The sequence below is a fragment of the Oncorhynchus mykiss genome, chromosome 25 (genome assembly GCF_057628025.1).
Source record: "Oncorhynchus mykiss isolate SJ-2025 chromosome 25, ASM5762802v1, whole genome shotgun sequence".
Classification (NCBI taxonomy): domain Eukaryota; kingdom Metazoa; phylum Chordata; class Actinopteri; order Salmoniformes; family Salmonidae; genus Oncorhynchus; species Oncorhynchus mykiss.
The window spans coordinates 35,609,554-35,626,047 of NC_143046.1; the positions used below are offsets into that span (position 1 = coordinate 35,609,554).

At 41.3% G+C, this 16,494-nt stretch overlaps 1 protein-coding gene and 1 long non-coding RNA gene across 2 annotated transcripts; one reads left to right on the forward strand and one right to left on the reverse strand.

The window, feature by feature from the left end:
- Window positions 1-595: 595 nt before the first annotated feature.
- Window positions 596-3,192, reverse strand: LOC110505095 (transcription factor LBX2). Its single transcript, XM_021584063.3, has 2 exons — window positions 2,377-3,192; window positions 596-1,685 (listed from the first exon to the last, which is right to left on the reverse strand). The coding sequence occupies exons 1-2, from the start codon at window positions 2,699-2,701 to the stop codon at window positions 1,243-1,245; spliced, it is 768 nt and encodes a 255-aa protein (XP_021439738.1). The 5' UTR covers window positions 2,702-3,192; the 3' UTR covers window positions 596-1,242.
- A 4,949-nt stretch (window positions 3,193-8,141) lies between these two features.
- LOC149971802 (uncharacterized) lies at window positions 8,142-9,374 on the forward strand. Its single transcript, XR_016491679.1, has 2 exons — window positions 8,142-8,341; window positions 8,774-9,374. It is a non-coding gene; the product is annotated as an uncharacterized LOC149971802 (long non-coding RNA).
- Window positions 9,375-16,494: the final 7,120 nt, after the last annotated feature.

Here is a 16,494-nt window from a genome sequence, read left to right on the forward strand (position 1 = left end):
TATGGACCGAAAGTTATTCAAGCAGACTGCAGTTGGAACAACAAGGATGCAGGGGAGAAAGACAACAACCCTCCTATTTCCACTGCCTCCTATTGAGATGTATTCATTAGGACCCCCATGCTAATCAATTGCTATTCATGGACGTTTTTCTAAATTGCTATTCAGAGGCGCAGATGCGTCCCATTATTGCTGCCGGCTCAGTGAAAACTTTATGTACGGTGAGACGGGTTAACCTAATCAATCATGTTGACTAGTTTGTGTTAGACGATTCAGAAACCATATGGCAGTGGAGTGCTCGCAACCTTTTTTTACGCAGCCCCTGGTCCTTACCATCTTGTGACAACTGCTAAGGGAGTAAAAATGAAGAACTTGTTTAACTGCCGCTAATTGAGCCACTTCACGCCCAACGACCAGTAGAGTAGGCCTTCTGTCAACAGAAGGATATTCATAGATCCAAATCCGGTGTAATAGGCCTAACCAATACTTGTTACCAGAAGTAAAACAATATTGCGTTCTAGATAAATGTTCATGATACTGTTGCTTATTGTATTATCTCACAAATTGTAGGTTAAACCGATCCACATCGAGACACAGATAACACGAAATACCATACCCTTTATTTACATAATGCTGGTTAAATAGAATGGTACAATAAAATTAGGCATATGATGTTTAGTTATTGAATTTATATACAGCCTAATTTATGCATGTAAAAAATTTGGCGATATGTCTGCAACTGGATAATGATAATGGGTTTTTACATGACTGCTATTGGCATTTATTTTTTTAATGAAATATAGCCTACATCAAGATCGATACATATCCTAGACACCAATAATCTAGCCCATTTAGTTTTTTTTCCAGTTCTGTGCATTTTGTAGAAGACGTGGGCCTAACCTTGGGCACATTCGAGTTTTTGGTTGATATGTCCTTTAGCAGCTGAATGTGGATGAAAAGTTAAATAATTCCCCGCCCCACCCCCAGCGTTAAATGTACATACACATTTTGCAGTCATGATCCTGTACCAAAACACTAAGTATTTTTCATATCCAATTAAAATAAAGATGTAGGCTATTCCTCAAATAATTTGGTGAAATTGAAACCGAAGACTTTACAGTCCTATTAATAAATTAAAATGGAGAAGAGGAGAAAGTAAACTTTCCTTTTTTTAGTTTCACTTCTCCCGCCGTCAATATCCGTGCAAAAGTTAAAAATGCCCTTTCTTAAAACATGGGCCTACTGTCAATCGTCCACCTCAATCTCTTCGTCCTCCTCTGAGAATTCGTCCGTGGTTTGATCTCTGGATGAAGAGGGGGACTGTGGAAATGCTCGGTGTCCTTGTGACGACGGGGAGATGCTTCCTTGCTGGTCGTCAATGTCTTCTTCCATGGTGACTAGCTTTTGCAGGGTTTGTGGTGGTATTTTCTTGAGCGACTCCACGTCCGCTTTCATCTCTTCCAAGTCTCTCTTGAGCTTGGCCCGTCTGTTCTGAAACCAGGTGATGACCTGAGCGTTGGTTAGCCCCAGTTGCTGAGCTATCTGGTCTCGGTCGGCCGGGGACAGGTATTTCTGGTACAAAAAGCGCTTCTCGAGTTCATATATCTGATGGTTGGTGAAAGCTGTCCGGGACTTTCTCCTCTTTTTTGAGGTCTGCCTCTGTCCAAAGGCGTTCACATGCTCACGACCTTTAGGGAACCAAAATACAGTCACTCTCCAAAACAATATCAGAACAACATGTCTACAAACGCCCTCAAGTGTGCCATGATTAGCAGCTTTGTTATTGAGGCTTTTTTTTAAAGGGTTACAGATGCAAACTATTTTTGTGAATGGCCAATTGTGGTGATGGGTATGGTTTGGTAATAACTTGTGGGCAGCATTCCATAGAGCCATATGAAATTAATGACATGTATGTTTTACATTGCCCATGCATCATTAGGATTAACATGGCTGTCAATATCAGGATCTAAATAAAAAATAATTATACTAAATCAAACAGCCTATAAAATGTTGCAACTTAATGATACACCAGGAAGCACAATAGCAAATGTCGGTTTAGAGGCCTGCTTTGCCACCCAAATACATCGCAGGTTTCCTTATACTGGTGTTTAGTATCTAACAAATAAACTAAAATGGTGAAATAATAGCCAAGGATAGATTACATCGCACAGGCATGATTGTTTGGGGAATGTAGTCTTAGCAATGGCTTGAGACATAGCCTATTGCAATGCCTTTAAAAAACACAAGTTTGACAACAGTTCACACAACCAATAGGATATCAACAATAGCTATTGGAGATTATGCATATTTGGATAATAAAATCACTAACTTAATCTGTACATGTAAATATTAAAACGTCATGTCTATTGAAATCCTTACCTTCAGCTGCTTGTATAACGCTGACTTCCAGACCTTTAAATGTTTTGCTGGCTAGTTCCTCCAGAGCGCATAACGGCGAAGAAGGAGTGGTAATACCGTTCCTTGCTGCGTTTGAGCCGGACACTTTTTCAATAACTCTCGGTGGACAGAGATTAGCAACTGATTTCTTCACCGAGGGTTTGTTTAGAATATCCTCGATACTGAACGGCGTCAGTGGCTTGTTGGAGTTGGCCGGGGGTGGAAGCTGGTCCAAAGGACCCCGTCTCCTCTCCTCGCTGCTGGACTGCAACACGGAGCCTGCCTTCATGTCTTTACTGGAGGTCATCGGCAGTCCAATGGAATTACTGCTGACAAAGGCTGGTTATTTCATTCAAATGCTAGTTTAAACGTCCACGAGTGTTTCCTTCGATTCGCGTCTTCTTCACAACCCACTTTTTTTTTTTTTTTGATCACTTTCAGTCGAATCTTGCAACTTCACTTGTCTGAAATGTTTTCTCCAAAATAACCATGCTTCGGGCGTAGGCTGCAGTTTCACAGGCAACCGAATTGTATTCCCTTCCAGAGAGAGACAGTTCCTCTGCGAAGTTCCATGAAGATCTTTAGAAAGTATAACGGGTAGTGGCTGGGGGCGATTCCTGTGAGGAATAAGCTGTCTCAAGGAACAAGAAAAAGCAAGCAACTGCTAACTAGTTATTGTTGATTGGGCGAAGTTCAATTAGAGAAACACTACACTACTTGCTGACCCGCTGCTGCGTCTTAAAGGGCCAGACCAAAATAACTAATTGGACGCGGGAATAGGAGGAGTGTCGCCCCAGCGTTGAAGATGTTTGAGGAGAGGGTGATGGCTTGAAATGTTTATGCATCTGCCCCCCCCCCCCCCCCCCCCCCCCCCTCCCCTCCCCTTCCCCTTCCCACAGGCAACATGTTCCCAGTGTATTTCTCTGGGAAGGGAGTTGATGCTCATTAAACAATGCCACAAGCATTCTTGTGAATAATGGTATATTTTTATAGTATACAGCACGTCTAATTGACCATTTAAAAAAGGCTGAAGTATTGCAACCATTTGTAGCTTAATCATAAAAAATGATACGAGATTTGAAAGCACTTATGATTCGGAGACAAACGGGTTAGGTGTATAATGTAAGTGCAAGTAACCACAAGTTTGACCAGGGTACATTAAACTCTGCTCACTGCATAATTAGCCTAATTTAGACCCCCCCCCCCGCAGAAAATCAAGCAATATAATATATTATAGTAAGTAGACCTAACCCAAATACACCCAAATACAGTAATATGCCATTTTGTGATGTGACACATGTGCATTATTATTAGGCTACAAATGTGTTATTATTATGTTTTGAGTGCATTGTCTTATTAACAAACTGTTTTCTAGAATTGTACAAAAGTAAGGCTGCAGTATAATTAACATTCCATGTTAGCATGCTCATTAAGTTTCAAGCACAAAGCATAGACGTGTTATCCTTCCTGTCGAGAGGTTAAAGGCTTTATACGTTTTGGATCTTTTGGGAGAGGAACGGCTTCAAGAAAAACCTTAACCTTTAACCTTTTTTTGCCCATCAGTTATCGGTGATTATTATTTGTAAGTAGTTATACTATTATCTATTCTAGCCGTATAGGAAGGAGTCTAATGAGACAACCTGGGGATGATTAGGAGATAAATAGTGAATTTTAGGACAGTGTCGAATTACATTATAATGCGCCATAAAATGTAATAGAATAGCATGCTGATAAATATGACGCGTGACAATACTTTGATCTGTTGAGCTCGCAGGTAAAGAGACGCGACACAGAAGAGTTGTCACGCTCTCATTCTCTCTCCTTCGTTAATGATGTGAATAGAAATTCTGATGATGCAAGGACTATACCATGTAAGAGGGTAGATCATAGAATGAAAAGGGGTAAGTTCGACAGCAACGAGGAGCAGGTAGGTTGTGTGTTGTTTATCCATTGAGCAGAATGACTTCAGAATTTTACACTAACAAGTATGGCAGACCTAGAATATGCATGCGTTAATAGTTCGTTACCTATTTTTCAAATAGGTTTAACGATAATCTTCGAAAATTGTTTTATGCAGCCTATAGCCTATACTATTCATCTGAAGTATGATGTTGTATGCTAATGGTTTCAATAATAGCCTATTGCAATTACAAATAAGTAATGTGTTTAACAGGAATTGTGTCTTTATGCGTAGGCCTATAGTGAAATGTTATTTGTATTTTCGTTTATTAAAATATAATATATTGAGAAAATGTGTATTATATTTTCAAATAAACTTTCATTATTTATGGCGCACACAGACTATCCAAAAATGTAGCATTTTAGCCTGTTAATTCCAAAAAGGGACACATTTTGCATGAAAGGACAATATCCCCATATGAATATACAATGCTTTTCCCAATTTATTTTTTTCTAATAAAAATAAATTCCACTGGCATGTTTACAAACTGTTGGAGAATTATTTTTATTATTATGGTATTTTATTCAGCACATTAACACCGTGCTCTCTGCAGCGTGATAGACAGATTTACAAACCAGAGGTGGCAATTCTGAACTTATTCCCACATCCCTCACGGCGCGTGTCAACAAAATCAATTATTATCTATTTCAAATCCGAAGTATATTGATAATGGCCAATGTTGCTGTTATTTAGTAGTTTTATAAATCATCGATTGAAATTGTAAATTCATTTCTTACATGAACCATTAACAGTGAATCGAGCCTTTGCAGAAACATCGTACTGTTCGTGCTATCACCATATGGTGACATTCGTGTGGGGACGAAACCAGGCCAAATAACATTAGAGTTATACAACTGCACGAGATTCTATTAGCTTAGGTGGAAACCCGCCGTCTTGCGTGTCATTCAGCAATATTGTTAGGGATGTGTTAGGGATACTTCATTTGAAGGGCTCAATTGAATCCAACCAACATTATACAATTGCAGAGTGGTTTTAGCTGCAAATATCTAGGTACAGACCCCCCCCCCCCCCCCCCCCCCCCCCCCCCCCCCCCCCACCTGCGTTAATTTAGGCCTTCGTTAATTTTCCTCGTTCAAAAACACATAATCAGTAGGCCTATCACACTAACAATGTGTTGCTTCATCTCCTTATTTGAAGGATATAGCCGAGCTCAAATCATTCTCAGTAAGCCTACATAGACCTAGGCTTAGGTCACTCATCGAATTGCTTTAATAACAAAACAATTACAGCCTGATAACTATAAAGCAATACCTTGTCACTGATCAACCATTTTTAACATTTTTAAACGTTTCTATTTGGTTGCAGCAATATCTCCCAAACAACGAGTTCGTCTTCACATGCTATGATATTTTATGTCGAAGTGGAAAATCTTTTACATTTTTTTTTTTTTTTTTACAATTGCAGTATAACCTTAGATATGCTTACATTTACAGGATAACTTGGAAATGGAGACGAACCAACCCAACCATGCTTAACGATGTGTCAACTATTAGGCTATGTCATCTCGATTTTAAAATAGCTAATTTTGTACTAACAGACAATTCAGGGTGTACGCCTATGCAGGAAAAATACATAATGTAACGTTGCTGTGTTAATATCATGCTTCTTTCAAAAAGAGATAGTTGCACTCTATGCCCAGCAAGAACACAGCGGAGGGCCAACGAGCCATGGAAGGACGGAAAGAATGGGGTGTTATATTTCCCTCAAATGCAGCAAGCATTAATAGTTCTAAAGAGAAGTCCACCGATATCTTTTTTCCAAACTTGTTTCCGATGGTCTTTACGGTCTTAACCGGAGCAGTGCTAATTCGAAAGGTTTTCTTTGACTTAATTTAACCGTTAATTAGAAACAGAACACCTGACATCATAAATCATCAAATCTTAGGGGAGTTGCGTTTTATATTAGGCATAGCTCGATCTCGTCACTCCCCTTCCCCGGAGCCGGTCCCCTATACGTCACATATTGCTGCTCATGGCCACTCAATTTTCCTTGTAGGGCCTACAGTGAAGATTTGTTGGGGCTGGCTATTGGAAAGCCGTATTCAGACTATCAAAATATCATCGCCAACTGGTCTTTGGAATAACTGCGGACATAAACAGTTGGTTTTGAATGTTGATTTTCTGATTCTTTAGGCTCCACTGTAGGGTTTTTTGGTGATGCTTTGCAGATGTTCGAGAAAATAAAGTACCCTGACCTGGTACTTCAATAAACTTAAACTGGAGAAACACGGGCCTTGTTCCATCAAATCGTAAAATAAGCATAAATTATGCAGGTGCATTGATTTGTCCATTTACATTTTTCTCTCTGGTCTCTGTCCATGCTTTCAAAAAAACTATTTGAGATTTATATCTCATCACCAATATCATTTGGCTTTACAATATAGTGAAACTTGGGTCGCCCAATGCAATACAACTGTTGAGTGACAAATTTGGATGTCATTCAGGTAGCTAGGCGTATTATATTTATTCGTCACTCTTTCCATGTTCTTTACTGAATCCTGTTGCAAAACAAAACAGCTGTACTAACAACGTAAATATAACATGATACAGGAACACACACTTAACGTGGGCGCAATATAGAAGGTTACACGTATGAGTGATACATGCTTACAGGGAAAGAGAGATGGCTTGCTGAGTTGGCATCGGAAAACAATGAAGCAATAATAAAGACGAAATCTTTATTTAACTAGGCAAGTCGGTTAAGAACAAATTCTTATTTTCAATGACGGCCTAGGAACAGTGGGTTAACTGCCTGTAATGGTCAGGATATTGTGGGATTTCATCTCCCCATTCAATCATTATTTTATAGGCATAACAATAAATTACCAATATTGTAAACTGTAAATAAATAATATGAATGTACTATTATCAACATGAAAAATAATGGTAGGCCTACTACTAATAGTTCAGTCATTCACAACGTTCGGTCACTACTGGAATCACGATTACGACATTCCTTGACAAACCTGAGAAGAGAGCAAATTGCATAACTGTAGCCGATTTCCCTCAAAATGGTAGTATACATTTATTTTTATTTTTTTTGCAATGTAATCTAACATCATTATTGACTTCCCCTATTTTCTCTCCACTGCCAGAAATGCGTTACACAAGCTTTATTGAACGAAGCGATCATTTCAAGCACCACTGCCTTTTCAAGAAAACAATGCAGTCAATCGTCTGGGCAAATGTAGCCTAAGCCTTGAGTTGCTCGTGCGTTCTAACAATAATCAAGGGTAAGCCTAGTACACAACACATCATAATCATACTTCATCACCTCTGAATAGGAGAGAAAGTGAGTGAGCACTTAAATAATCCCCTGCGGTGTGTGTTTGTGAAAACTGGGAGTGAGAAAGGGGCTTGTGCGCGCGCGCGTACATGACAGGTTATGTGCATGCGCAATCTTGGAGATAAGACATTCTTCGTCTATTCTCTCTGTAAGCGTGTTTGAGTGAGTGGGTTGACGCATATAAGGATGGAGAGAATACCAGTAACGCCGGTTTCAAGCCCCTCTCGCAAGCATCACTAACATAACAGCAATCGTAGCCTAGCCTACACGTCGGCCTTAAAGTGCTAAGGCTTTTACATCCCGCATTGCATTAGACAGTGTAATATTCCACCGTGTTTAGTACCTGTTGTTTTTTTTTCTCCCGTCCGCCACTGGGTTGACAAATGTTTAGATTCCCAACAGGGTACCGCGGAGCCCCAAACGCGCAGGGCCAAACGGCTTCGCACCCTGTCACCTCTGCACAGTTCATTTTCTCTTGCAGGTCAGAGCTTGAAACCCCCCCGGGAGCGGTGTTGTTCGACATCTAATGCTCCATTGGGGTCCATTTTAAGATCATAAAGAGGGACGGAGGCGGCCAAGCGCCCGGTCAGAAGGGCTAAACGAGGATTACAGCGCACTAGCACATGTTTCTGCATCGTGGGCAATAATAGGCTTCATTAGCCTGTAATTATCAGAAACAATGTAAGCACCTTTTAAACGAACTGTAATGTCAAACACGACTGATAGAGAAGAGTGAGTTAAATGTACTAACCCCTAACACTTTTAAATGAATTAACCATTATTTTGTAAGTAGTTGAGGATAGGCCTAGTCTATTATTATTATTATTATTATTATTATTATTATTATTATACAATTATATTGTATATACATTACATCTGTTTATTTTATTTTTTTATGTTTAATACATCCATAGCTTATACTATGGTTGTTCTTTCCTTCCTGGTGTTCGGACACCTGCGAATAGTATATCTTTTTTTTAATGTATCGATTAACTACACGTGGAATCACTGAAATCTAAAGTGGAGTATGGACATTGACCCCATTTCATTATTCACTATACACTGTAACATATGGTCCTCACAATTACAGATGACTTTGTTTTTCAATTACAGACATACAGCCACACACACACGATGGATGTTTGCCTGCGAACATGGCATCAGTAGACCCATACAGACAAAGAGAAGTGGGACAGATCAAAGGGAGGAACCACACTGTCCCCCCCCCCCCCCCCCCCCCCCCCACACACACACACACAAACGGATGCCGACTGATGAGAAAATATGGGGCGGTTGAGCCAAAGCCCCTTTATTATTGGTAAAATGAGGGGTGAACAACCATAGTCTGATTCCATTTTCAAGGTTTTGCTTTCTCATGTACAATATTGCTCTTGGAAAGCAATATCAACGGTGTAAATGCTGTATGGATAATGTACACAACTAATTCTGCATGTTGTCCGTAATGATCATTTCCAATTGGCCAATAAATAAAAACATTGATATACTGAACTAGGTTCAATGAAAAAACTCTTATGACAGAGGGATCTTTGGAGTTCATCATTAGTTATTATATTCACTGGCGATTAAAGCTGTGCATCAATGTCATTCACAAATTGGATGTTATTAACCCCATGTTGACTGCCCTGATTGTCAGTTGCTCTGGATAAGAGGGACTTAAATGTAAAATGGAAACATATTAAAGATGAAGCAGATGTGCCACTGTGTAGTGTGTTATGTGCCTATTTCACACTAGAAAGCTTTATGAATACACTGAGCAATGCTCACAACCTCAGCACAGGAGCAGACTCATAACTCAAAGAGTTCAGATTGGTCAATTGACCCCATGCTAAAATAAAGACTACCAGAGCTCATGGACAAAGGGTCACATAATGATGTTTGGTAAAAAAAAAATAAAAAGCCACATATTGAGGTTTTACTGTTTTGGCAAAACTCTACATTTTCAAGAATTTCAAGGTTTATGGTTAGGATTAAAGTTTGGGTTATGAGCCCAAAACCCAAAGTTGTTAAAGGATAAGGTTAGGCTGACTCAAATATTCATGACAAAGGAATATTGAACATACACAGCCTCAAGAATAACATCACATACTATATATATATATATATATATATATATATATCTAAAAAATGTGCAACGAAAACTAGAAGGACAGGGAAACGTTGAAGCCAGTTGTGATAATGATTTATGCTGTGTAGTATTACTACTTAGAGATTTATGACCCATGGAACTATGAATACAAATAAACAGCCAGAAAGTCACTCTTAAAACAATAATCCAGAAAGTCACTCAATACGAACATTTGAATGAAAGCTCACATGAAAATCTTCCGTAGTTCCATGACTATAGTAACACACACTACCTAGACAAAACCAAACAACAATGTGTGTACATTTCAGTGACATCTGTTATTTTTGTTCGATGAGAATGAATTTGGACTGAACTAGGACTCATAATCAGTGGCGCAGTTCATATCTTTGTGAATGAAGATGAATGCTTTCGTGAGTAGGCTACACAGTACCATGGGAGTCGTCAACAAATGAATCACTTGCAATTCTATCCACGGCCACTTGGACACCTAGCAGGTCCCAATGCACGTTTTGAGGTAATGAGGGCGCATCGGTGCAATGTTTTATGAGCAGAGTGTCGTAGTTCTCGAAAAGGGAGAGAGAAAAAAATGAATAACTGAAGCCACCTCTCCAGAGAGGTAGAGTTTCTTGAGATGGTGTGGCGCCACGACCTGAAGCAGCTCTCCCCCCTCCTCACATCAGGATTTCATTAAGCCGTGAGCAGCCCCTGCCGTCTCCCGGCTTTCTCCTGCGCCACTTTGCTCCCAAACCAAATGAGGAAATAGCTCGTCTGGCCGCTGACAGACCCCGGGTTTGGCCGTAAAGATAAATGACCCAAAGTATTTAAGTTTAACACTTTGACAAAACCCACCTGATCTGGGGGATTAATGCAACGAAAAATCCATCTGCGAGAATGACTCGCAGGAGAGTAATGGCCAGGCGCTGGGAAGGTCAAACAATATTTAGGATAAGTACATATCCAGCGTTGAGACTTGAACTTTCCCAAGACTTAACTCATAGACTTGTACATATGTGAACGTGCACGCACACTGATGTGGTCGAAATATTAAGCAGAGTATACTCTTCCTCCAGCATTACAATCACATACGCATACAGTGCCATTTATAACCTGTTATAGCAAGACTGTGACTTTTAAATTATGTCAATAAACTCATCTTGATAAACATATGGATCATATGAGATCAGTCATTAAAGATGACAATGCTGAAAGAGGTCAAAGGTCGATGTAAGACATTAGTCCAGCTGCTCAAAGTATCCCATCCGATGCAATTTCAGTGAGGCAAAACTGTAATACCTCCTGGTTTTCGGTTTAGGCTAGCCGGGAAGTAAGTCATCTTCCGTGGAGAGAGATGCTTAAGGCTAGCTCTCCGAAAGAATGACAAAAAAACACATTCAATGGCGCGAAGTCATCTTCCGTGGACAGTGAAACATCTTTCATTTTACCTTGTGAGACTGAGCCCTACTAAGTGTCTTCATCCAAAACAAAGGGTTACTCTGCAGCCTACCTGGCCAGGCATAATGTAACACAGGACACCAGAGGGCTAATATGCCACCTAGAGTGATGCATCAACATAAGTGAAAAACAACCTGCTAGAGCCTTTAAACACCATTTAAAGCTAAGAGATAATGCGCTATGAGCCACTGGGAAGTCAATGGGGGTGTTTTCTCCATGTGTGCAAATTCATTACTGGAAATGACCTATTAATAACAACACTGGTTTAACCCCAGAACAGAAGCACAAGGTAGAATAGTTTTGGATTCTGTAAAAATGCCCGATTGATAATTCCAGTTTTCAAAATAAAAGGCATGTGTATGAGGTTATGTTAACAATGCCACCGCATAAACCTACTTACACTGTATATCACAGCCAAGACTAACTGGCTTTCACATCAATGTTTGCTTCTGATTTTTGAACATGAACAAACTCCCCGTTTGTCTTTTCTTCTACTCCTGCTCCATCTAAAATGGAAAGGAAGACCAGGAAAGAAAGAGATGGGAAAAAAGATGTTGGGCAACATAAATAATAAGGGAGTGAAAATACTGAGGAAGGTCTTGGCCCAAGCTCCTCATAACTTACTCTGTTGCCGGGGATCATAAATATTAGAAATAAGCTCACACTCAGTCCAAATCATAAGAAACGATTCCTCAGAGGACGCTGTGCATGTCTTCCCACGGGCGAGAGACCGGTCCTTGGGCCCAAAATAGCCTTCAGTCCAAGCGTTGCCCTGTTCCAGGTAACAAACATAGAAATATGTTCTGGAAAGTCTAGGTTTCTAATTAGTTTTGCTGACAGCCCTCCCTAACCCAGTGGTATTTTCTCCTTGCGCTGTTTTGTTCAAATTTCCTGGACACTGTAAGTTATTTTGGAGGAGAGAAAAAATAAATATAAAAAGACGACAGTGCACATGCGAGTTGTAAATTCACATGCAGTTAAGCAATCAACAATGAGGAGGATACTTGTTCAAATATTTGGGATCACAGTAAAAGCTATGGCTAACGATGAACCGCTAGACTGGATTGTGGTATTTGGAAATTGGATTCTTTTGAGCGTGATTATTGTGTATTTACGTTTTTTGTAGCGTTTATACAATATATGAATATTTATTAATATTACTAGCCATGGATTTCTCCCCAATGTACACTAGGTAGACTACCTACAAGTGTAGTGTCTACACTTTTACCACAAGACTGACATTATTACTTTACCTGAATGTTGTAAAGATGGATGTTTATTTAGTTTGCAACTCTGGAATCTTTATTTAGAATCCTTACTCTGCCAAACATGTATACGATTCTCCTTGTTTCTTCCAGCTTGTGTCACACTAAATTATCTTTCATCCTCACTCATAACTAGTATTACTAGTGAGCGTCCAGCCAACTCATCACTAGTCAACATACGTTGTGCATATGTCTTTTCCTAAATGTTTCATTCTCCTGAGTTGAAATAAGGAAACACATTTTTTACAAACATGACAGTGTAAAAGGGTCCTTATCCTTGATTGGGTCTGCAGCCAAGCCTAGTTGTTTCCACTCGATTTTTACTTGTTATGCAGGGTGCCAATGAAACCAAAGCAGCATCCAAGTCTGCAGGCAGAACAACTTTTAATTGCAAACAATTCATATACAATCGGTTTGTCTTGTAAAAGTAAAGGTAGGGGAATACATTGTGGCAGTATTGTCCTGAAGCAGCGTGCCTATTTTTCTAAGTCAGACAGTATTTAGAGTTCTGGACAGAAATCACAAACTGTCACAGCACAGCCCGTTTTTACTTCCAAATCTTGACACTCTGTGCTCAAGGGCTGTGATATACCCGTCAGTGACCACACTCACCATAAGGAGGCTGAGAGAATACACGCAATGTAGATTATCAGGACAAAAGCCCATCAGCTTGTCAAGGGATGCAGCCAGTATTGTATCCACATGTATTGAACACAGAGCTGTCAACGCGTCTGACGGTCCCATTCATCACCTACAAAGCCAGCCCTGTCAGAGCCACAATGCGCCCCATCTATCCCTGCCCTAAGTGACAACTCTGAGATGAGCATTAGGGCAGCGGAGTATGTATTCAAATGATTTGTTTTTCCTCTTTGCACAAGGCAATTTCCTCAAGGCACTCAGCCTAGGGGGATCATCAGAGTGAAACCTTATACTAAAGTAGTCATTTGGCTCTTATATTTGACCTGGTATCTAACCGACCAATACAGTATGAGATTTATATATTCTTTGGATATTACAGGAGTTACATTTCTTAAAACAACTAATTAGTAGGATTATTCCGTTCCTGTGTAATTATTGGAGGACAGATTATCCAAAGTGTTTAACCAGAGATTTGTGTGTGTGGTTGTATTTGTGTATATACAATGGGGTGCGGAATTATTGGCACCCTTGATAAAGATGAGCAAAAAATAAATAATAAATAAATTGCATGCTAAAATAATTGCTAAAATATTACATTTTATACTAATACAATTGCTCAGAGAGATTTAGTTGAACAAGTTTGAAAAAAAAATCTTTAAAATATGGGGTGAAAATTATTGACACCCCTGTTTTCAGTACTCCGGCACCCTATCCTTGCGAGGATAATGACACTGAGCCTTTTTCTAAAATCTTTTATGATATTGAAGAACACATTGGGAGGGATCTTAGACCATTCTGTCATACAGAATCTTTCCAGATCCTTGATATCCTTCGTCTGAATTTATGGACTGCCTTCTTCAATTCAAACCACAGGTTTTCAATGGGGTCCGGAGACAGATGGCCATTGCAAAATGTTGATTTTGTGGTCAACTAACTATTTCTTTATAGGTTTTAATGTGTGCTTGGGGTTATTGTCTTGCTGGAAGATCTACTTATGGCCTTTGTCTCAGCCTCCTGGCAGAGGCAACCAGGTTTTTGGCTAAAATGTCCTGGTACTTTGTCAATTTCATGATGCTGTTAACCTTAACAAGGGCCACAGGACCAGTGGAAGCAAAATATCCCCATAACATCAAACATGCACTACCATATTCACAGTAGGTACGAGGTACAACTTTGTGGTTTTAAATGTCTAAGAGGACGTAATCAGTATTTTCAGTAACAGAGGTATAAAAAAAAAATGGTATGGCAAAGAGCCCCAATGATAAGGTTCCAGAAAGTTTCATTCACTTTGATTCATCCCTTTAAATAACAGAACAAATTACATTGCTCTTATTGCTATAGAATACTTTTCTGCATATGCTTCTGTTTTTCGACGCCAAACCCACCACTGGTGTGCATGGCCAAAGAGCTCTATTTTCATGTCATCTGACCGTAGCACCGCCTGGAGTTTCATAAACGGCATTGGCACTTACAACCGGTGCTATGGTCATTTCACATGAAAATAGAGCTCACCATTAGTGCAGACGTAGGATATCAAGGATCTGAAAAGGTTCTGTATGGAGGAATGATCTAAGATCCTTCCCAATGTGATCTCCTTTGTCACAAAACAATTTAGAAACGTCTCAGTGTCACGTTCTGACCTTAGTTTCTTTGTTTTGTCTTTTGTTTTAGTATGGTCAGGGCGTGAGTTGGGTGGGTTGTCTATGTTAGTTTGCCTATGATTTTCTATTTCTATGTTTGGCCTGGTATGGTTCTCAATCAGAGGCAGCTGTCAATCGTTGTCCCTGATTGAGAACCATATTTAGGTAGCCTGTTTTCCATTGTGTTTTGTGGGTGGTTATTTTCAGTCTTTGTGTCCCTGGTGCGCGTGCATAGCCCCGGTACATTGCAGCGCCTCATATCGGCGGGCTAGAGTGGGCATCAAGCCAGGTGCCATGAAGCAGGCTCTGTGCATCTGGTCTCCAGTGCGTCTCCTCGGGCCGGGTTACATGGCACCAGCCTTACGCATGGTGTCCTCGGTTCGCCAGTACAGCCCAGTGCGGGCTATTCCACCTCGTCACACTGGCCTGGCTACTGGGAGCATTCAACCAGGTAAGGTTGGGCTGGCTCGGTGCTCAAGAGCTCCAGTGCGCCTTCACGGTCCGGTCTATCCGGTGCCACCTCCACTCACCAGCCCTCCGGTGGCAGCCCCCCGCACCAGGCTGTCTCTCGTCTCCTTCCTACAGGTGCTCCTGCCTGTCCAGCACTGCCAGAGCCTTCCTCCTCTCCAGCGCTGCTAGAGTCTCCCGTCTGTCCTGAGCTGCCAGAGTCTCCCGTCTGTCCTGAGCTGCCAGAGTCTCCCGTCTGTCCTGAGCTGCCAGAGTCTCCCGTCTGTCCTGAGCTGCCAGAGTCTCCCGTCTGTCCTGAGCTGCCAGAGTCTCCCGTCTGTCCTGAGCTGCCAGAGTCTCCCGCCAGCCAGTCAGGAGCTGCCAGAGTCTCCCGCCAGCCAGTCAGGAGCTGCCAGAGTTTCCCGCCAGCCAGCCAGGAGCTGCCAGAGCCGCTGGCCAGCCAGGAGCTGCCAGAGCCGCCGGCCAGCCAGGAGCTGCCAGAGCCGCCGGTCAGCCAGGAGCTGCCAGAGCCGTCAGTCACGCCGGCGATGCCAGAATCTGCCGGAATCTCCTGTCCGTCCGGTGCTGCCGGAGTCTCCCGTCCATTCGGGACCTGTGGCTAGGGTCCCCAATCCGAGGTTGGCGGCGAGGGTCGCCACTCTTAAGAGGCCACGGAGGCGAGTAGAGAGGCTGAGAAGGACTATGATGGAGTGGGGTCCACGTCCCGCGCCAGAGGACAGACACCCACCCAGACCCTCCCCTATAGGTTTAGGTTTTGCGGCCGGAGTCCGCATCTTTGGGGGGGGGTTACTGTAACGTTCTGACATTAGTTCCTTTGTTTTGTCTTTTGTTTTAGTATGGTCAAGGCGTGAGTTGGGTGGGTTTTCTGTGTTTGGCCTGGTATGGTTCTCAATCAGAGGCAGCTGTCAATCCTTGTCACTGATTGAGAACCATATTTATGTAGCCCGTTTTCCATTGTGTTTTGTGGGTGGTTATTTTCAGTCTTTGTTTGTCTGCACCAGACAGAACTGTTTCGGTTGTTTCTTTGTTGTTTGTTATTCAGTGTTCAGTTTTTTCATTAAATAAGATGAACACTTACCACGCTGCGCTTTGGTCCTCACCTTCTTCCCACGACAGCCGTTACACTCAGTGCCGTTGTCCTCGCAAGGCGAGGTATTGAAAGGTATTGAAAACAGGGGTGTCAATCACTTTGACCCTTACCTTTTAGAGAGAAAAACAATATTACTTGCTTAACAAAATCTTTCTCTGAGCAATTGTATTAGT